Below are 23006 nucleotides of genomic sequence, written 5' to 3' on the forward strand. Positions count from 1 at the left end.
ATAACCCGTCCATAACACTGTCCGATTTACCAAACTGACATCCTCTTCATGGCAGTTGGCCCCATAGCCACAAAGTGGTCAATCACTGATCTTCCGCCTCGTCTCCCAGTACACCTATCTTTCTGTTAAACAAGGAGCAGGCCATCACTTTAAGAAAATCTTGAAATTGTCAATATTCAAATAACAAGAGTACTCGGGGGGGGGGATTCCTCTCTGACAAGGGAAAAAAAATGATTTAAATCAGAAATATTTATGTTGCTAATCTCTTAAAGGTAAATTTTGCTATACTTCAATTCATAACATTAAATAATAAAGGATTCTATTCAAATATAATTCAAGCACGGAATAGCTGTGCATAGCAAGAAAAATGTTACAACCCTTTCCACCAACCCCCATACGTATAATCGAAAACACTCATCAGAAAACACTAACAAAAAATCTTATTAGTATTATCTGATGACAGAAGATCTCCGCATCAGCGAAAACCCGTCTGATTTTGCTTTTCCAAGTGGCGAAAGAATACATAGAACATCCCAATCGGATTACGCCTTTCCTCGTTAGCTGCCGTTTGTGCAGGCAGCGACGCGGGAAGAAACACTGCGGGCTGACAGTTATGAATTCCAATAAAACGGTTCATGGAACATAAATCCGCGTAAACTGTGAGATGCCCTCTCTCAGCTGTCGGTGGGAAACCTCAAAAGAACTTCGAAAATAAAATAACTTTCGTCGCATGTGACGCGCTCCAGAGTGTTAATGGGACAAGAAGACTGAAGCCAAACATATGTCCGTGCCATTCAAGCGTCAAGTTCCCTGTTGACAGAAGCATGCTTGGCTTTTTTCTCGCACACCCACCCTTTTCTTCGTCGCACCCCATGGTGTGGTATCGATCAAAGAACCATCGTTAAGCTTTCTTCGAGAAGCAAACACTCTTTGACTCGGTGATAAACCAAAACCACCCGGTTATGCTGCATTTTTAGACAGAAAGTGGAAGGAAGAACAGCTTCTCATATGAATGAGCCAATAATGGTTTAAACCGAGTTTGAGGATGGTCAGTAGTAGACTTCGATCTGCTTTGTGATCCTGATAGCTTTGAAATATATATATATATATATATATATATATATATATATATATATATATTCACACTTCCCCTCTTATCTTCATTTTAAAAAAGATGTTATTTCATATGAGCCCGGCGATAGTTTAAACTGAGTTTGAGGACGGTATAGTAGTAGATTTCATTTTGCTTTCTGATTCTGATTACTTTGAAATACAGATATATATTCACATCTCCCCTCTTATCTTCATCTTAAGAAAGATTTTATTTATAATTAGTCATCTTTAGCTGCCACCGGATCCGCTGAAAATACTTATTATATTTAGTTTCTATTAAACCGATTAAGCATAATTTTGATGCTCATTGTTCTCTCAGTAATTTGAGACATGCATTCATTTCATGTTATTTTCATAGCCTTTCGCCTACCTTGCTTATTATGTACATGAACTTCATAATGGAGTTGAGTTTTGTGAAATCATAAACATTTAAAAATTTGGGTGTTTACGTAATCTATTTTAAATTGCATATTGTCATTTGTGGTAATGTAATTTGACCTTGTGACTCTTCATGTATATTGTGTAGGTAATTAACAGAATCTTTTTTTTAATTATTTCTGACTCTTCATGTATATTGTGTAGGTAATTAACAGAATCTTTTTTTAATTATTTCTGACTCTTCATATATTTTGGGTAGGTAATTAACAGAATCTTTTTTTAATTATTTCTGACTTTTCATGTATATTGTGTAGATAATTAACAGAATCTTCAATTATTTCTGATTTTTCGTGTATATTATGTAGATAATTAACAGAATTTTTTAATAATTTTTTACTCTTCATGTATATTGTGGAGATAATTAACACAGTCCTTTTTTTATTAGTATTCAACAATAGGAGAAAAAATTCGTGATTAAATATTTGATAAAACAATAGAAAAGTTTGAATCTCATAGCAACAACAAAATCTACAATTGCAAATTATGCAAAAAATAATAATAATAATAATAAATGAAAATTTAGAAAAATTGTGCAATTATATTGTTATCATTAGTGTATTAAATTGTTATCAATTGTGCAATTATATTGTTATCATTAGTGTATTAAATTGTTATCAATTGTGCAATTATATTGTTATCATTAGTGTATTAAATTGTTATCAATTGCGCAATTATATTGTTATCATTAGTGTATTAAATTGTTATCAATTGTGCAATTATATTGTTATCATTAGTGTATTAAATTGTTATCAATTGTGCAATTATATTGTTATCATTAGTGTATTAAATTGTTATCAATTGTGCAATTACTGTTATCATAAAAAAAGTAAATTTAAAACTTCAAAATTAACATCTGATACTATCACGAATAAATATAAAATATTTTAATTTTTTTAAAAAAATTTCTAATTAAAATTATAAAGAGAAAAATCGTCTCTTTTTCCCACTGTTCAGATAATATACTATGTACCAGATTTGGTAGCTCCAAACAGACCAACACATACATTCTACTTTATTAGTTGTCAAGATTAATTTTCAAGGTCCTCCATCTGGATTTCTTTCAAAATGTATGAATTGGCATTGACCATTCAGACGATTCATTCACATTAAAAAGCAATTGCTAAAAAATTTAATTTCAAAGAAAAGTGGAATTATTATCTTATGGATTGGAAATTAATGATCAATTGTTTGTAAAACAGAAAAGTTGAATCAGGAGACATACAACAGCCGATTAAACATTTCAGTTTTAAGTACAACTTGAGGTAGAGCGTTTTTGCTTCTTTTAAATACAATCCATTGAAAATTTTTAATTATCCATAAAAATTAAGTTAAAATAAATATTGACCATTTTATAAGTATTATTGGATTTGCTAGCAAGCAATAAAATAGATCCATATAATAAATTAATATATATGTTAAGGAATGATGGAGTTCATCTTGTTCATAATAAATGTAAAATAAAATAAATTAGCATAATTAATAGATGAACAACTTTAATCAAATAACGATCAAAAGCCTATTTCACAGATAAAAGAACTAAATTCAAATTTTCCTTGTTCCCTAATCAGAAATGTTACGTATTAATATGTCATGGAAATTTATTTATCAAGTGATAATAATAATAACAAAACATCTAAGTTTTTTTTTTAATTTTTACAAATAATCTTTTTATCAGAAATTAATTAATTAAAGAGGAGGCAATATAAAGATAGGAATTATCTTTTTAAAAAGATTTGTTTAAATTTTTCGCTAATAATTCGAAATTGATAAATATTTCATTACATATAATTAAATATGTTTTATCTATCGCTTTGTAGTCAACAATTCTAAACAGAAATATCAGTATTTTTTCCACAAAGGAAAGAAAGTCTGTAGCAATGAAATTTAGCATACCAATGAGAAATGAAGAAAATCATTTCTAGGACCATGGGAAGTATGCATCCTACCAAATTTATCAATCTTTGTATAATGTTATGTAGGTTGACCCAATTTCTGACAAATTTTTCGATAAGACATAAACTTTGGTGCTTCAGTTTCTTAACTCATGCAAAATGGTATGACTTAATGTTTTAAAATTATTAATTAACAGAATTAATTAATTAACCAAATTAAATGTACCTAATAAATTTAATGAATCACTTTTCTTAAGCCAACTACAATCCAAAAAATATTTTAAAATACCATGACTAGAAAGAAATTGCCTTTTAAAGGGTAAACTAAAACACTTAAAAAGGTTCATTTTCCATATTCATTAATTTTTTTTGTCAGTTAAATATTTAAACATGCACAGAATGTTTTTAACCTATATTTTTTACAGTTAGAAAATTTCAAAACTTTCTCAAATAATTAATAAAATGTATGCTTTGAATTTTTTTTTTTTTTTAGCAGATGATAAAAGAAATTTTCTCAATACATTGAAGTGAAGATACAATTATCACTGTACATGTAATCAAAGTTTGCAATAAATGTAATTTTATTGTGTTTGATATTGATGTATGTACTAAATAGGAAAATTTCTTTCCATACGGTATGTTAAAATCTAATTATTTTTATGTACTATCATATGCCATTATAAATACTATAATTAAAAAAATTTAAAAAATTAATTCACCTCTTTCATATATTCACACTCATTAAGAATTCATACAGAGACAAGAGTAAGTTTCACAAATAAAAGATCTTTATTTCTAGAAATAAGATTATTTACACACTGCAGTTAGCATTCAACGTGACCAGAGAAAATTCAATGAAGAACAATAATTTTCATAAATGTATGTATATTATGTGCAATAAAGTTTATATTTACAATCACACATATAAGTCTAATTTCTATTCAAACGGTCTCTACATTGAAAATAAAGAAACAAAAACAGTGATGGCAGAATAAATGCTTGAAGTGACATTGTTCAAAAGCTAAGAATTATTTCAAGAAAAAAAATATTTTCATGGTAAAAAATTATAATAATAATAATAAATACTAACATAGTTAAAATATTATTTTAACAAATAACACTATGTATAATCTCAAATATAATATCTCACAAGCAAAAAAGTCCAGAGGAAAATTACTTAATAAGAACCTCTTGGAAATATTGTATTTTATAATATGATAAGTAAAATTTTAATGAGAAATAAAAATGAAAAGAAGCATTTCATTGCTTAATTATTTAATAAGGAATACAATTTTAGAGATCAAATAAAATACAGCTTTTTTTTTTATTTTGCTTTTCACGAAAAAGCAAAAAGGATATTCATAAAAATGCAAACAATCAACAACCATAAATATTTTAAAATTTCAACAAAATGTCTGAAAATGTAAATTGAACCAAAATGCTTCACATTTTATTTATTTATTCACTATATATAAATTTTCGACAAGCAGCACATTTTGAATACTTGCAAATTTCTTCAGAGGAAAATTATTTTTCTATTATGTGCTTGAAATTTATTCCATATCTTGATTTTAATTACCATATTTGTTTGATTTATATATTAGTTTGAGCGTCAGTGGCAATGCACTTTTCCCTCAACAAACATTTTGCATATTAAAAAAAAAAAAAAAAAAAATGCATTTTCTAAAATGCCATTAGAGATTTTTTTTCCAAAAACTGCAAAGAAAATCGAAGAGATAAATGTTATCAAGTGCGTCAAGTTTAAATTTTTTTTTAAAGCAAGTATCCAAAATATGTACTGCTTGGAAAAAGTAACCTAAAAATTATGGAAGCATAGTTAATAAATAATTTTTAATATAAATAACAGTAATTTCTCCGATAAAAGCATGTGTTTAGAAAACCTTTTTTTTTTCAATAAATATAAATAACTTCTTAAAAGCAGATAAACTATTATAATAAGTGCACAGCAGTATATAGTTTTTAAGCTATCATAGTTATTAATATAAGTTGAAATCTCCTGTAATTTGAGTACAGTAACGAAAGATAAGTTTCCCTACATTATAATATATTGGTTGAAAAAAAATAATACAACAAAAATTGATTAACAGAATTTTACATGTCTATGCGATTACTAATAGTTTATTGTAACTATTCCTGAGGTCGGAACTTGCGAGAATAAATAAAATCGGGATCTTTAACCCGGAGGAAATAAGAAACCCGTTATAATACACTATAAACCACGATTTATACGGTTAGCTTTCTTTGGAACGCCATTTCGCATTCTAAATTAGCTCAAAAGAATATTATATTTCAAGGCTCTCGCTGATTTGTTCTTTCCTGTCATCTGATCGATGACGTCACACAATCTATCTCCAGCAGCTGCAAGTGTTGTAATACAAATAGGGACTATTTATACAATTGAAAAGTGATAAGAGATAAATGTAAATCCATTATGCATAATTAAGAATAATTCTCGAACTTATTTTGGGAAAGTGCACTTTTAATGGTCTATGATATTAAAAAATTGCTTAAATTGCAAAATCTATTTTATATTTCCGTTAAAAAGAAATACATAATTATAATCTATTTTGGAAATAATGATTTCCATTTTTAATACATGATATTTAATTTAAATTGTTTGATATTTATATTAAATGGTACTTAAAGAATTTTTAAAAAAATAAAAACCTCAAATAAGCTACTTTTAATTCATCCAAAACATTCCAATAACAGATCTCTTAAATCTTATTTAAATAATAATACTAAAGGGAATATATACTTTTCCTTCACTGTGGTATAAATTTTAAAATCTATTCAAATCAATATGATCAGAAAATTCCCATTTTTAGCATTCACAATAAAATCAAATTTTCTCAAATATAAAAATTCTAATATTCACAACATTAAATAAAGTAACTATAATATTTAAATTAAGAAGTGATTCTCAACTTGACAGATTTAAGACTCAAATTTCCATTATTAATTTGAAGTCTTTTTGAGATTTTTGTTGAATTTTAATTTCAAAAAATATATTTCAATTTTTAAATGATTAATCTCTTTCAATAATCTCATTTTAGTTTTAAATATTATATTTTTAAATATATTTTGATATCAAACATTTAGGGTTTACAAGTTGAGAATCACTAAATAAAGAATATTGGTAGCTGTGCCGATCACTCTTTTAACCAATAAAATTCTAAAGTATTTTTTTACAAGTAATTATTTATAAATTCATTCCCTGATTTTTTTTTTTTTTTTTTTTTTAATACCAGACAATTTTGGATTCGCTGCATGGCACTTTTCATATACAAAAAAAGATAACGAATAACAGTCAAAAGACACAAAGTTTCAACTTCATCGGACATAAAGAAAACCTCAATGGGAGGAGTCAAGAAAGGGAACATGCAAAAGCTTATCTGTACATATTGCTTTACGAATATAATTCGTGATATGAGCACAATAATTTGAGCGTCAGGAGGAGGTTATAAAGAAACCATTTCTAAATCTACATAAGAGCATACTTTAAATCTATGTCCACTCATTCAATATCAAAATAATAAAATAAACTGAATTGAAATGTTAACTTTCACTGTAAAAATATGGACCGATGCATCTTTATTATTAAAAACGAGGTTTCTTTGTAAATATTTACTACAGAGAGATTTCAAAACACATTTTTTTTTTCAATATCAAACGAAGCAGTTTTAAAAGACAAAAAGCAATTTTATATATTGATTGATAATAAAATTAATCAATAAATACTGAATTTTGTTAAATGCGGAAATCTGTAAATGATACTTATATGCATCACTTACAATGTAGTTTAAGTCTAATTTTCTATAGCTTGCATATACTTAAATAAATCTTGAAGAATATTTGAAATGCGATAATATAATTTTCTTAACTCTAGTTTAGAAAGAAAATAAATATTAAATTAATAATTTAACTTTTTATGTATGTGTGTGTTTGTTACATTGTATGGGTAAATTTTTTAATTCTCAATAATTTGCATTTCTTAAAAAGAATCTTTGAAATATTTAATCTAAATTTCATCGAAGAATATATAATTATATGGCAAAAATATTCGTTGAAATTTTTAAACAAATGACAAGCATTAAAAGAAAAATGAATAGTTTTGGAAATTTTATTTCCAAGCTTAAAAAAGGTATTTTAACAGCTTTTGCACATCCCCTGCAATAGATATCACTACATTTTAATTAAACTATTAATTTCTATTTATAAACGAACAAAACTTTCATTTTTAGATCACGATCTAAGCTATTATTTATTACATGTGAACAGTGGGGTGCCCAAACGATATTAGAAGTTAAACTGAGCTTAAAGTTTACAATGGCAATTACTAAAATAAAAATGCATCGTACGACCTTTGTAATATGCTTTACAATGAACAAAAAGTAAAATCTAATTTTGAAATATTATTTAGCTTTTGAATAATGCTATTCAGTTTCATATAGTCATTTGCAGAAAAGACATGTTGTCAGCAGAAATAATTATAAGGAAAAAAAAAAAAAAAAAAAAAAAAAAAATTACGGTCAATGATGACATCAATAGTTCATGACCGTTTTGGATAGATTTTGGGCACACCACTGCAAGTCGATATATTTATATTTATGTATAGAATTCTATATACATATCATAACAATCCACTATTACCCTTTACCATACACACCACTGTAAGGATTATAGAAACTCAGTCCAGGGTGACCTAGTGGGCGAAGTGGTACAGATGACAATGGGGATAGTCCAGGTGGTTTGTAGGGATGATATCTCCCTGCTGCTGATAGAGAACTGACTGGACTCAGACTTGTGGGATAGGTCCTTCTGAGACCAGCAGGAGAAGTCAGAGAAGGGGTAGTATACAGGCCACAGGCATCCATAGCAAGGGCAGATGGCAAACTGACCCCAGAAGAGTACATAGGTAGAGCTCCATTTGTACCAGACAAGCTGCTATGAGTCCTCACGTGCTGCAAAAGTTCTTCAGATGAGGCACAAAGTTTGCCGCAGAGAGAATCACCAGAAACCCAGCTACAGACATTCGGTCTCGGCAGAACGGATGAGGCGAATGCAGAGGATGCTGGGCTTGCGAAGCCGGGTACTGGATACCCAGGCATACCTCCCGGGTACAGACCGGACATATGAGCGGCTAGCCTATCCTGTGTGTAGGGCAACTGAGCAGCTAGTTGACAGTTGGTGCAGAAGGGATCACGACACACGGGCACGAAGGTTGTAGCACCGCCAGCAGCAGCACTTTTCATTCGAGCATAGTTCATGTAAGGCGACAAGGCGGATCCAAATGAATAACCGCCCTTTAGAGCCCCAGCAAGGGGATAAGTGGACGCAGCGTCCATTGGTATATGACCAGCAACTGGGCTACAGCCAGAACAATTAGCCAATGCCAGGGGATTCAGTCCATTTAGACCAGCTTTATAACTGCCGAGACCAAGTGAACTGGTTGATCCGACATCCTTACCACTCAGAAGACCACTACTACCGTCTCTTGAGAAGTCCAAACCAAGAGATGAGGAACTGTACGTAGGTTCGGTCGTAGAATTGCTTGCTGATCCACCCGAAGACGATGTAGTCTGGTGAGAATCATGACTAGAAGTCGTAGCACTCGCCGAAGATGACGTGGGAGTTTTTTCTCCCCTTGACTTGGGTCGGTGATGGGAACCATTGTCCGGAGAATGGGCACTGCTGGGAGTTGTCCTCCGCTCTACGGAGGATCGACCCAGTAGCGGTGATGAACGACATTCAGAAGGAGTGTTCCTCTTGGAATTACTGCTTGTAAATCCAGAAGCTTCTTCTCCTCTAGACGTCCTATTAGAACTGGTTAATGAAGAAGCAGAGTGGACACTATTTGCTGGACTGCAGGAGAGTACATCCTTGTCCTTGGTAACTCTAATTTCTTCACTGCTACTGTTGCTACTGCTGTTGCTGTTACTACCACCACCTGAATTGCCATTTTTGTCAGATGAGTTCTTAGTCGTTGGTTTCTCCGCTCCGATATTACTGCAAATTTGAACCAGCAACGCCAATGGACTGGTTTTACAGTCGGACTAAAAAAAAAAAGAGAAAATACAAAATATTAATCTCTAATTTATAAAAACATAATTGAATAAAATAAAAATCATATAAGAAATTTTAAAAATTCATTTAATATTTTTTAAGCATATCCGTGGAAATTATATATGCTTCTTCTTAAGTAACAAAATGGAAAAATGTCTATTATACAAAAAAAAAAAAAAAAAAAAAAAAAAAAATATTGCTGAATTGAACTTTTTGTACTGAAACACAGGTAGATTTAGGGATTTCACAACTTAAGACAGTATATATTATCTTTTAATCAAATTAATCAGTTTGATTTCATATTTTAATATATTTTTAACTTATTATTTTAAAGATTTATTTTAGATTACATTTTTTTTAACTTTAGAAAAAAAACGTATTCTTTATTCTTATATGATTCATGAATATGACGCATTAATGTATGAAATAAATATATTCAAGCAGAGACTTTATTTTTATAAATACTTTAATATTTTTAGGAATATAACGAAATAAGACCTTTATCTGAACATTTACAAAGTGTTAATATTATTCTAATAAAAAACTTGCATTAAACTTGTTCAAAGAAAAAAAAAAAAAAAAACATGTATTGTTTTCAAATTTACTTTTTCGGCAGATTCGTTAGTAGTCCTTAGTTAGCACTAATTGCGGGCAACTTCAGTCTAACAGCTGTCTAATCGAAAATCTGTCACTATACTGGATGATTAGCTAGACTCGAGCATTCGATTACAGAATTATTGATATTCAAATTTGTATTTAACCCTTTCTAGGGCCGTGGGAAGTATGCTTCACACCAAATTTATCAATCTTTGTATGAAATTATGTAGGTTGGCATAAGTTCTGACAAATTTTTTTAGCAAGTTAGAAACTTAGAGGCTTCAGTTCTTTTTCTCACACAAAATGATGTGTCTTGATTTGTACTTAATTATTAATTAACCAAATTAATTAATTAATCAAATTAAATTTATCTAATAAGCTGAATGAATCCCTTTTCTTATTCTAATTTATTTTAACATAATATCACTAGAAAAATATGGCTCTTTAAAAGGTTAAGATAACAAGCAATTGATTTAAAAACAAAAATGAATAGGAATGATTAAGTTTTTGACATGTTTCTGCCATACTTATATAGATAAAAAAATAAAATAAATATCCAAAAGAAAATGTGAAATAAAATTGAGATTTTAAATGAGTTTGCAATTTGGAGGGTTAATAATAATATATGTTTGATTAGAAAAATGCAATACCAAAGAAAATATGAATAGTTACAGTTCATTGATTTAAAAAAAGAGGATCTTAGCAATAAACATAAAGATACACTAGATAATTTTTCAAATAAATAAAAGAATAATCCACCAAAAAAGAAGTATTAATTTCCAACATGTCATTACATGAATTTTAATCTAAAGCCCTATTTAAAAATATTTTATTTACCAGTTTTAAAATGCATATGGCAGAAAGTACACGCTATTTAAATTTGCATGCTTCAAAATTCATCAGTTTGATCTATCAAAACCATGAAATTCAACAAAATTTTACTGTAAGACTCATTAATAGTCGCCAACATAAAACAATATAGACTAAGATCTTTCCCAGAATTCACAGAACTCAATAAAATCAAAATCATTACCATATTTTCCCAAAACAGATTAGAAATCAATTTTAGTTCAGCCCCTTATTCATCTCAGAGGAAGGAACAACTCACAGCAGCTGTGACTATTGACAAACCACTGCCAATCGACCAGCAGAGGGATTTGACTTGCAACACGCCATGCTGTAGTAATTCCTGCCAGTCTAACAACAACGGCAGGGAACATTATAAAAGCAATATTTTGCCGTCTCCGCCGAGCCAGCAGACACAATCCTTCAGGAAAATGGACACGGCATCGTCTTCTTAATGACCACTTCAAAATATATCCCGCCTTCCCTTCGAAATAATGCAATCGATATAAGAAGTGACCAAAATTATGGTGGCTAAGCGTTTTGCTATGAAGTCTATTTCTCAACGCTGTCAAAAACGTCGCGATTCGTTTCCCGTGTTTCTTTTACGGATCGATCTAGCTATCCCCCCTCCTTATTTTATTTTATTTTTTTATGTGTGTGTGCCAATAAAGCAACGGTCTAACAAGGGAGTTATTGGATTTGTTCTGACAACGATAACAATATCTAACGTTTTTCGATGCGTGATTTTTGTATGTCTTTTGCTCGAAAAGTGGACCGAAGCGGCAAATCTGTAGAAAGTGTTGCTCAGAGTGATACTTTTCTTTGAATGGCCAGACTCATGAATTTGTAAAGTAAGTGGCCATCTAGATTTTTCAAATGGTAGTAAATAATTTTTAAAATGATAATTTTATACTATGATTTATAATAATATTAATGGTATCTAAAACATAATTATAGTTAGCAATGCCCAATTCAAATTAATTTTGCATGGATGATTATTTCAGAAACATCTCTATTTATATATTATGAAGCGCTTGGCAGTTCTTTTGTTAATAAAAAGGTAAGCCGAAGTGAAATTTAATAAAGGAAAATTAATAGGTTAGAATTCTAATTGCATCAAAGTAATCTAATTAAAATTGACATTTTTAATCATGCATTCATCATAGAAAAATAATCAATTAAATTCTCCTTATTATGGAATTCCCTTTTTATTACTGGTTAATCTTTAATTTGGCTTCGTTATCTAATCATTTTAAAATCCCCTAATATTAATAATGTTCGTAACAGGACGAAAAATTCGTGCATACTTATATTCGAACTGCTGCATTCAGAATTTTATTTGTCCTAATTCCGTTCTGGTATCATAACAATCTATCATTCAAATTAAATGATAGATTTTTTTTTTCTTCGTACGAACACTAAAACACATAACATTTCAGTCATTAATAAAAGCCTGGATGACTTTTCCAAGTTAGTTCTCAAGGAAGATTTTTTTTCCTTCACATTTTTTTAAGGATTAAGGAACATAAGGTCCAAATTACATTCTAAAGATCATAGCTTTCCAAGAGGGTGGGGGGAAACCTACAACAGCAGTGTATGCATAATTAATCAATATTCTGAAACCATAAAAAAATTAAAGAAAAGTAAAGAGGAAATAAAGAATTTTGAATTGCAAAATAATAACAATGATTGAAAAAAAAAATCATTCTTACAACGTTTAGATAAAAAAAAAAAAAAAAAGGAAGAACACTTTATTTACAATGTAACCAAACATTTTAAGGTATGAATAATATCTATATAACTTCAACATCCTTTTAAAACACGGTTCGTAACACTTATTACAAAGAAATCAAAATCTTCTCATTGTATCCTCATTTATATTATTAATTTAATTATTTAATAACATCCTAATTTATATTATTAAATGAATTCTATTTTAAAATTCTATTAAAGTTCCAATGTTTTTAAATTTTAATGGCAACAATAGAAAAACAATTACAATGAAATATAATGTTGCCTTATTTTAAATACTGTTATATGAATTAGCACTAAATAACTTAATTTGAGCAACATTCGTTTTTTTTATTTTTGTATTACGTGATACGAACATTTTCAAAAAAAGTTTCCATGTCGCTGCTGATACCAATATAACATTTTCTCTGATTTAATAAATGGGGTGGTAGATATGAAACATGAAAATGAGCTATATCCACCGAATAACATTATTGTTTATCAAACCATTCCCAAGAAGTTACTATTTCCAGTACAAAAAGAAAATAACAGTCAAAACCTCGGCACGTGCTATAAATAAATATCAAGCACCTTTCCTTCAGCGGCAACCAACAACAAAAAGCTGCGAACACATCGAATCCGCAAGCATTTCTTGGGCATAAATGCAGTTTTTCTCACTTGCACCTGTCCGAAACACATCCAAATCGTGCTACATCGCACACACCACACAGCATGCAGGAGAATAACACGGCCTGAACAAATATCTCAAAATTTATACCGAGTATTGGTTATTTTTCTTGCCCGTGTTGAGATAGAATGAGGTTTTGAAATATATTGCTCGCATTTACTTCGGAGTTGCGGCTGTAAATCAGAAAGAAAAGAGGCATTCTCTTCCAAACACTGGAAATCGTGTTGAAAAGTTGTTTAGGAATACAGATTTGGACATTTCTTTAAAGTCCTACGAGCAATGAATTCATGAGAAGTTTAACCATATTTAGCCTCACATCCAACCGAAAAAAAAAAAAAAAAAGTAAAACAAAACAAAAGGAATATTTTTAATAACTTGCCGAGAAACTAAGTGAAAGATATGTAAATCAATAACAGCTTGTCTGTTTTAATTTTAAAAAACGGGAATTCATAATCTTGGAAATTTAATTTCCATAAAGTTTAAATTACGGATCCACTATTTTACATTTTTCTTGGAACTAAAATATTCAGGCAATAGTCAATGTAGTTAATATATAAAAACACAAACGGCAATATCGTCAAAAAATAACATCATACGTTTCGACATGTCTTACTATTGTAAAAAGAATTCAAAAAAACTTCCTTATAAAATATAGTTTATTTCAAAGAATAACGATTATTGCGGTTTAAAATTAATTTACACGCTAACTAATCAATAATGAATGCTTACTTAATAGTTTTTACTAAAATCTATTTGATAAGAGGCTAATGTATACTGCGAAATTTTATCGATAGTGTTAATATAAATTGTCATTAACTGTATAATCATCAACGATGAATTTCATCCAAAAAATATTGATGAGTTTAATAGATAATATATATATATATATATATATATATATATATATATATATATATATATATATCACAGAAATAAATTTCAGCCTAATTATCCATCTATATTTTTGACATTTTGACCATGCTTTTGTAATAATCACTCCAACATACACTGGATTAATGTCCAATGGCTTAAAATGACATATTGACCAAGACATATATTAGATCAAGATATCTCCAGTATAAGAAATTATAGTGTCTTTATATTTTATCTTTTAAATGATAACTTTATATTGTTTTATAACTTTGTCTCCTTGATTTTTCGAATATCTTTCAAAGATGTCACCAAAACATTTTTTAGTTTATACGATAAATGCTTGCTAATTAAAAACATCATGCTTTTAATTGCATTAATTAGACTTACATCTTTTAATATGGCATAAACAACTTTTTTTATGTCAATTAAACAATGAAAACATGTTCTAGTAACAAACATGTCTATACAAACTAAGTTAAATAGCAGATGAACAATTCTGATATTTAATTATTTATTGACACTCAGTTACACAATGGTCCTAAATCTAATATAACAATTTATTATTATGAATCATCACTAAATATGCCTTTAAGATAAGAACCGTATCTCTAAAGACAATTCTAAAAAGCTTTCGCTAATACTATTAACTCAAATTGTTTGATATGTGCTATAATAAAATTAAAGACACGCTGTTTTTGATGAAATAAAAATCATTTCTAATTATGGATACTATTTGATGAAATGTATTTTTTTTTTCTTTCAAGTTTTCATTACTCAAGGCAGCGAAAAAATAAAATAAGTTGCAAATAAAATATTCGTTCTTCTTATTTATCTCAACGAATGCATAAATTAAATAATAGCAAAATAACATCAAACGTAATAAATTTGTTCTGAATTAGAGCAACCATTAATTTAACTTATTGCGCTTGCGAAAGAATATTTGATATCTCTGATTAAATGAAAAAGAAACGCTGAAATAAATGAGATTGTTTTGTTAATTACGTTAACAAAGGCGGTGTGATGCCGGGTAGATATTTAATTAAATAAATAGGTTTCATTTTACTTCTTTTTTAATCTGATACAGTCCAGAGCGAAATCGTTTTGTTAAGAGACATATATTTCATAAAGTTTTCATTCACAATATTTATTTAAAAAAAATTAAAAGCACAACAGGTTAAAGTAATTTAGAAAACTGTATATTAAGGGGGGGGGGGAAATCAAATCTTTGAAATGTTAATCACGTTCATTTGATATTGTTTTAACTTCTTACAGACAGTTAAGGCTTATTTCATAACACGACTTTTTTATCAATAAATATGCATATTGTTGTTATGTCCTTATCAACAAAAAAGTTAAACAACACAAATCATTATTATGGAAATAACTCTTAATTGCCACTCAAATAATAGTACGTAATTTTTTACAATCAAGAAATTAATAGTACGGTTACACTCAAAAGGATAAAAGTTAATTAAAGACGCATTTTTAGCAAAATTATAACTTAATTAAAATTATTTAATCAGCGTTTATAGTTTACAAATTATTTACAAATCAATTACCAAAGAATGAAAATTTAAAATAAGATAGAATATTTGATATTATATATATTTTTTTCTTCAATTGCAATTCCATTGAAATGCTGATGGTAATTTAACAATTCTATTGGTACATAACATCATTATTTTCAACTTATAATGTTCAATACCTCCCACCGATGGTAAAAACTTTTTGAATCATAGAAATTTACTTAACAATTTTAACTAAAACAATACCACAGTTAATGTCATTATATTTAAATATAATTATTATAGTTTTAGTTTTTTGGTAAATATATCATGTAAAGGCAGTGTTTTGATTTGTTAAATTTAGTTGGAAAAACATGACTATTTTCAGCTCTTATCCGAAGAATATTGTAATTTTTGATAGTATCATTAATCTTTTTAGTACTACATCTTGTTGAGTTACTGATATTGTCTTCCTAATTGTATCGAAAAACAACTAGAGCATTAATGATTTCAGCTCTTAAAAGAACCCCAACTTTTTTTATCACAAGACAAATTAAAAATACTTTAACACAACAAAGCCATTTTTTTTATTAGACTCGATGATCTCAGCAAATTTGCCAACGCCATGCTCTTATTTTTAACCAAAACATGATGTAACAATCCTATGTAGGAGGTACCCTATTAATTTATGAGCATTCTAAAGGGAGGGAATGGTGGCGGTGTCTCTTCCGATAAACAATCTCACACCTGTTCTTCAACACTGATGTATGTTGACAGTTTCCTCTCCTAAAATTATTTGTTAGCACATCTCCATTTTTTCCCCCCGCTTCCTTTGCGGCAAAGGGATGATTTAAACCAAACTTCGGCGGAAACGTATGTTGCCCCATAAATATAAAAGAATCTACCAAGCTGTCTCCGTAATGCTGTCGTCCAAAAGGCAGTTTGGGACGAGTTTTTCGTTAGAGGACATATAACTTGCCAGAAATTAGACATGGATGTCAACGATGTTTATGATACAATTTATCCCCTCTTTCCATGGGTTTTAAAATGAAATCATCTTGTTTCGCAAGTTAGTTTGAATTTCCCATTGCAACCAAAGAGGTGTGTACAGAATATAATAATAATGACGAATACCCGCCAATTTATAGTTTGAACATATATGAAATTCATGCTACAAATACAAGTATCTGTAATTTGGTTGACAGCTCGGAGATTTTCAGAGAAAGGTGATGCGTAGTGGTTTAGTATACCTAAGTTTCAAGAACATTAAACAATATTGCATATGATATAGAATATTTCATATGCAATATTGTTTAATGTTTCATATGCAATATTGTTTAATATTGTTATACTAATAGATTGTATGATATATATAGATCGTATATATCATATATATGATACATACGATTACATATGATATAGAATATTATAATAAATTGAAGTTTTAATACCACACTGATTTCGTTATTCTAGATTTAACGAAGTGATGGAGCTTTCATGTTGAATAACTATTTGATGATGTAATGAGCAAATGCAAATTATATTCATAATATTTAGACAGATTGTGCGCGTCTCATTTTGGATAAAATTAACGTGCCTTCAAAGAACAGATATATTGGAAAAGGTACAAGTAGCAATGCAGTGGCGTGGCAAGAATAAGTGGCGCAAGCAGGGAAACATTTCTTTCCGCACTCAGTCATTGTCAACAATTTAGCAAAGGTAAATGGTACATAAAAATGGTATTATTATTATTTGTCCCTTCATTATATTAGATTTTAAAAAATGGCATCAAAGCGTCTATGTTTTGTTTCCATGGTAACTTCTAAAAGCAAGCTCCAAAGAGGCATGGGAAAAAAATAGTGCCAGCGGAAATGTTATGATTTCATAAGACAAATCAGATAACACAAATATACATTTCAGAATGATACAGACAAGCACACAGAAACTGACGATTAATGAAAAAAAAAAAAAAAAAAAGATATAACATATTCCAATTTAGTTCAAAAATTGTTTTCTAGCAATAATAAGCAACTGAAATTGTCGCCACGATCTCCCAATACAAACGAATAAAAAATTACAAACATAATATTAACTGCATTTGTAACTGATATAACAAACCAAATCAGAAATAAAACAAAGAGAAAGCGAAGCAGCTATTGGTGAAAAATCTAACAATCGGAATATTACAAACAAATACTTCTATCAACCCGTCTTGAAGTTAATAAATCAGTGATTCTAGCACAGCAATTCAAAGAAATCTACAGAGAAGGCAAATTTAGTTGTTATTTCCATTTTATATCCATTTGCTCTCACAGTAGATTTGTTTTTTTATGAGATTTTATTATTCATCACGAAGTAATTTCCTCCACTGCTACGGTTTACGACAATGTTTTGCCTGCGCAAAAAGCCAGCAATCATCTCTCGTTATTCATCATAAATCATGAGACTAACAACTTTATATTTCCTTAGTGAGCAATTTCAAGCCGATTAAAGTACTTGGAACCTCATTACAAATGGAATAAAATTTGCAATTGTTGGCATTTGATACAATTTTCGGTAGCTTTTCCGTTTTATATTCACTGCAACAACAAGCAGGATATGTACGATTTATTAAAGGGAAGTTAAAATAACCTAAATAACAGTGGTTTTATTATTATTTTTTCTTGTAAAAACAGAAGGCTTAAATCGAAAACACAATGTAAATTACATAATCGAAATGGGTTTTCTTTAAAAATGGATAGAGTGATTTGTTTTTTTCCCCGCCATATTACTGTTTTTCACACAAAGAAAAAAGAAATCTGTCATGAAAACCATTTAAATGATAAATAATTTTTATAAAAGTATATAAAGTTGTTAAGACACGGAAGTCTGAAAAATAACAGCGAAGCCTATTCTAATTTTAAAGATATTTTAATAACTCTTAACATAGAAAGAAAATCTTTATGTTTCTTCAAATGTTTATTTAAAAATAATAATAATAAATGTTAACATTATTTAAGAAGCGAATCATTTAATAATTTCGAAAATACAGTTATTTCCGTAATAGAACAAAGCAGCAATAACTGTAACTGTTTCCCAATAGGTTAAATTTAAAATTAAAATACAATCTCCAAAAATCAAATACTACACAAATACATTGGTTCGAAGGCCTTAGAACTATATTGATGAGGAAAACAAATCATTATAAGCAAATTTTAGTGATCTTGGCACAATGAAAACAATAAGATTTCGAATTATATATTGTGTAATAAATACTTAAAAATGAACTTTTAGAAATTGTCGCATACATTAAACCGGCAATCCTCTGATCTGATTGCCAAATCATTGAGCTTCGCATATATCATTTGATATATAAATCACTTTGCAAAATACTTTCTTGACTATTTGAAAATTCATTAAATCATCAAATTGATTGATGTAACACCATATTTATTGATTTAAAAACAGAAATAATGATAACATTATTGTAAGATATTTAAAAACAAAACAAAATCCGCTTTAAAACAGCTTGATAAGAATTACAATGAAATATTTTTGAATATTCTATCACTTAACGGACAAATGAATGGCCCTAATTATATAAACATGGCAATTTTTTGCGTGCTAAGATTTTAAAGCGCAGACATTATTAACTAAAAGTTAACAAGGCTGGTAGAAATAAGCACTTTAATATGAAATGCAATTCGCTCTACTCATTGATTTTTTTTTCTCGATAACACTTATCTAAAATCTTCCCACTTCAAAGAACTCCGAACATTTATCATTTCAGAAAGCAACAAAATGAAACAAGAAAGTCATCCGGCCATTCTGCCACAACTAAAACTTTAAGATTCGACGATCCATCAGCGCTAATTGCAAGTGTCAGCAAACCAGCGAGAAATTGTTTCCTCCGGGCAAAACACTGAGTCACCAACGTAAGCGTCTTAACGCAGTCAGTTATCTTTGATTTTCATCATTTCGTAGAACCCGATATTCTTCGAATTAACTGCTAACTGACACGAAACGATGATGATAAATGTGCAAAGGGAACTCGGTAGCAAGATAGAAGCCACTGAGTAGCAATAAAGGAAATCATCATATTATCGAATAGAAGATCACATGGGTTGTAGACATCAATAAGGTCCACAGAAGACATATAACAAAGAGATTAATCAACGGCCTGACAGATTAGTAACTAGTGGAGCATGAACCGTTCTGTGTTACCATTCTTATGGTTCCAGCAATGCGAAAAACCAACGATTCAACGCACGGCAAACGTATTGCTATTTTCTTGGCTGATTTTCCTGAGCGTTTACTAAGAGAAATCAGTTTACACAACATGCATAGCTTGTGTTCTAATATACTTTATTCTCTTATATGTAAATGCCGTGTTAGCATATAGTATTTTAATACAACTTGATTATCTCCTCTGTTCTAAAATATATTGATTTTGTGTTCTGCTTTATGCTTATTCTGATGTTCTAATTTATAAAAACCGCTGCTGAATGAAATAAAATTTGTAAGAAATAAATGACCGAGGAAAAATATTTATGCATTGGCTACTATATTAAAATATTATATTAAATAGCACAATAAAAAAAATACGAGTAAGTATTTAAACCTTAAAAGAAATAGTCAATGTTTGATACAAACGATTAATTTAACAGCATTAAATTATAAGCATTTTAAAGTAGGAATCGTTTGAGCATGATTCTATGTTAGCGTATGGTATTTTATAAAACTTAATATTTCCTTTTTTTTCTAATATATGTAGATTTTGTATTCCATTTTATATTCCTTCTTATATTCTAATTTAAAAAGAACGCTGTTGGATGAAATAAAACTTGTAAATATATTTATGCAATGGCTATTCGATTTTAAACAGCAAATTAAAAGAAGGAGTATTAAAACCTTAAAAAGAATAGGCAATGTTCGATATGACCGATTAATTTAACAGTATTAAATTATAAACATTTTAACGCCGGTAGATTTAATCGTAAGAGCATGGTTGATTGATTTATTATTTTGAATATTACAAGGAATTTTAAAATGCTAAACTCATTCTAAATAAAATACAGATATATAATTCAAAACATTTATCATCGTAAGGAAATAGACACCGTTTTTAATAATAATAATAAATAATCAGCAGATATCACAAACTTGTTGGGCATTTTGAATATTTTTAAACTCAAGTTTTATTCTTTTTGTTCTCCACAGGCCAGCTTTTTTTTAATAACAAAAATGATATGAAAATAACAGAAAGAAAATATAATGAATAAGCATTATTGCAATGAATATTCACCTTAATTCTATATGCTTACATTATAAAGTAAGAAACTACAACCTACAATTGTCACATTTCTTCTATGTTTTGAACACATAAAAAGCAATAGAATTCTCGACGTCACAAATATTATGGAAGAAATTTAACAACTTTATTTGATGGCATGACATCAGAAACGCTTCTGTCTCGTCATTTTTTAAACTCTGTAACTTATAAAAAACATTTTAATAGAATGAAAAAAAAAAAAAAAAAAGCTAGTAATCCAGAACACTTAGCCTACTTTCTTAGTCATATTTCAGACGCCCATAACCCACTTGTATATAACTAACACATCTGACGTAACTGTTGGGAGGAAGCTAATCTGTTAGTTAATTCAAAGGATGACACTCAAACGAAACATAATTAGAATTTGTTAACTTGATTTGATAGACTCTCTTAGAATATATATATCTTCGGATAGTATGGAATATATTAAGTACACAATATAGTATCGATTTTGAATTCAACGGCCCCTGTCAACTAGTGTTCCATGCTGTCAAACACTGAATGACATGAATTACAACACTGCTAAACGGTTGCATCAATGACGCTGTATTTCTACTTATCTCATTCCTATAAACTCCCATTACACTCAGGTGAGTAACTTCGCGAATTCAGATGCAAAAAACACACACCCTCCCCCTTCCCTTCCATGACAGAAGCAACAGGTAAGTTCGAATGTGACTGGCAGTTCCTTTTGTACGAGTTGAAGGGTTGCACGTGACCACACCCTTTGGGGAAAGCGAAGTGATGTCATTCCAATACAAGCCTTCTCCTTCCCGCTTAGACGTGAGGGGAATCTGCAGAATCCTTTTTAGTCCCAAGGATTAAAGTGCCATCAAGAGACTTCGAATTTCATGACATCTCTTTGAACTTTGGCCGACAAGCAGAATGACGGGAGAAGACGGATGGGGCTCGTTTATGAAGTTGTCCGACGAGGTGATGAATAGACAAAGAGAGAATGAAAGGGGCACCGGAAAAGGTGATTTTAATTAAAAACTGCCTGCCAGAACGAAGGTAAAAAAAAAAAAAAAATAGCCGTAAGAAGGCATGTCATAAGAAGATGTTAGGAAAGGAAAAAAATAGCCGTCAGACAGACAGGAAACAAAAGGCTCCATCCAGTAATAAGTCAGCGAAGATTTATGTCAGTTCTTGCATATCCAACTAAGTTGAGAGCGCGATGAATGTATGCAATTAACGGAATTCAATTATACTTTTGTATGCCAACGCATTTGGGGCACCAGACATTCTGAAGGTATTAATGAATTTATGCAAGGTCTGTTATACACCCTCTCTGGTTCTTTTGCTTTGGCATTAAGGAAATGGGTGGACAGAATGATTCATTCTTTAAGATGAAAACTGTGCAAAAGGCTGCCGTTAGTTCGTAATTATTTAAATATTCATCCGTTAAATAAGACAAGAATTTATGTTTAAAAAAATGTCTACTGAAGTACAAGTGATAAACAAGAACATATTGTTTTGAAATAATAATGCAGAATTTATGTAAGATTATGAATAAAAAAACAATACAATAGATGTTTAACTTTCCTATAGTACAAAGAGGCTTATGAATGCTTCATATATTGTTTGAAAGCGCGTGAATTCCACAGGCAATTATCACTAAGGGATAACGTTTATTATTTATTAAATATTGTAAATTATATAAAATGGGTGAATATTTTCATATGTAAGAATTTCTTTCTTTCAGAATTGTGGTGGTTAATTTTTACAAACTGCTTTAAAAATCTGATATTATTTTTTATCTACCTCTTATAAAATAATTAATCAATCTTGCTAAGTCCAATTACCGGAGCGTCGTATCATTGTAGATTTTGTGATTTCGATTGTTTAGTTACGATATTAGTTTTTATATTGATTTATGAAGTAATAACTCTAAGTTTTTAAAAGGAAAGTTAAGCATCTATTGTGTC

At 29.4% G+C, this 23006-nt stretch overlaps 1 protein-coding gene across 1 annotated transcript in view; it reads right to left on the reverse strand.

Annotated features, from left to right (window-relative positions):
* Positions 1–4237: 4237 nt before the first annotated feature.
* The window catches only part of LOC129981173 (zinc finger protein Noc-like), a 28850-nt gene continuing 10081 nt past the window's right edge, over positions 4238–23006 (reverse strand). The window contains exon 2 of the mRNA XM_056091891.1: positions 4238–9520. Within this exon, the coding sequence (XP_055947866.1) occupies positions 8114–9520 (1407 nt within the window). The 3' untranslated portion in view covers positions 4238–8113. The remainder of the gene's footprint in view (positions 9521–23006) is intronic.

This window comes from Argiope bruennichi, chromosome 8 (genome assembly GCF_947563725.1).
Source record: "Argiope bruennichi chromosome 8, qqArgBrue1.1, whole genome shotgun sequence".
Taxonomy (NCBI): Eukaryota; Metazoa; Arthropoda; class Arachnida; order Araneae; family Araneidae; genus Argiope; species Argiope bruennichi.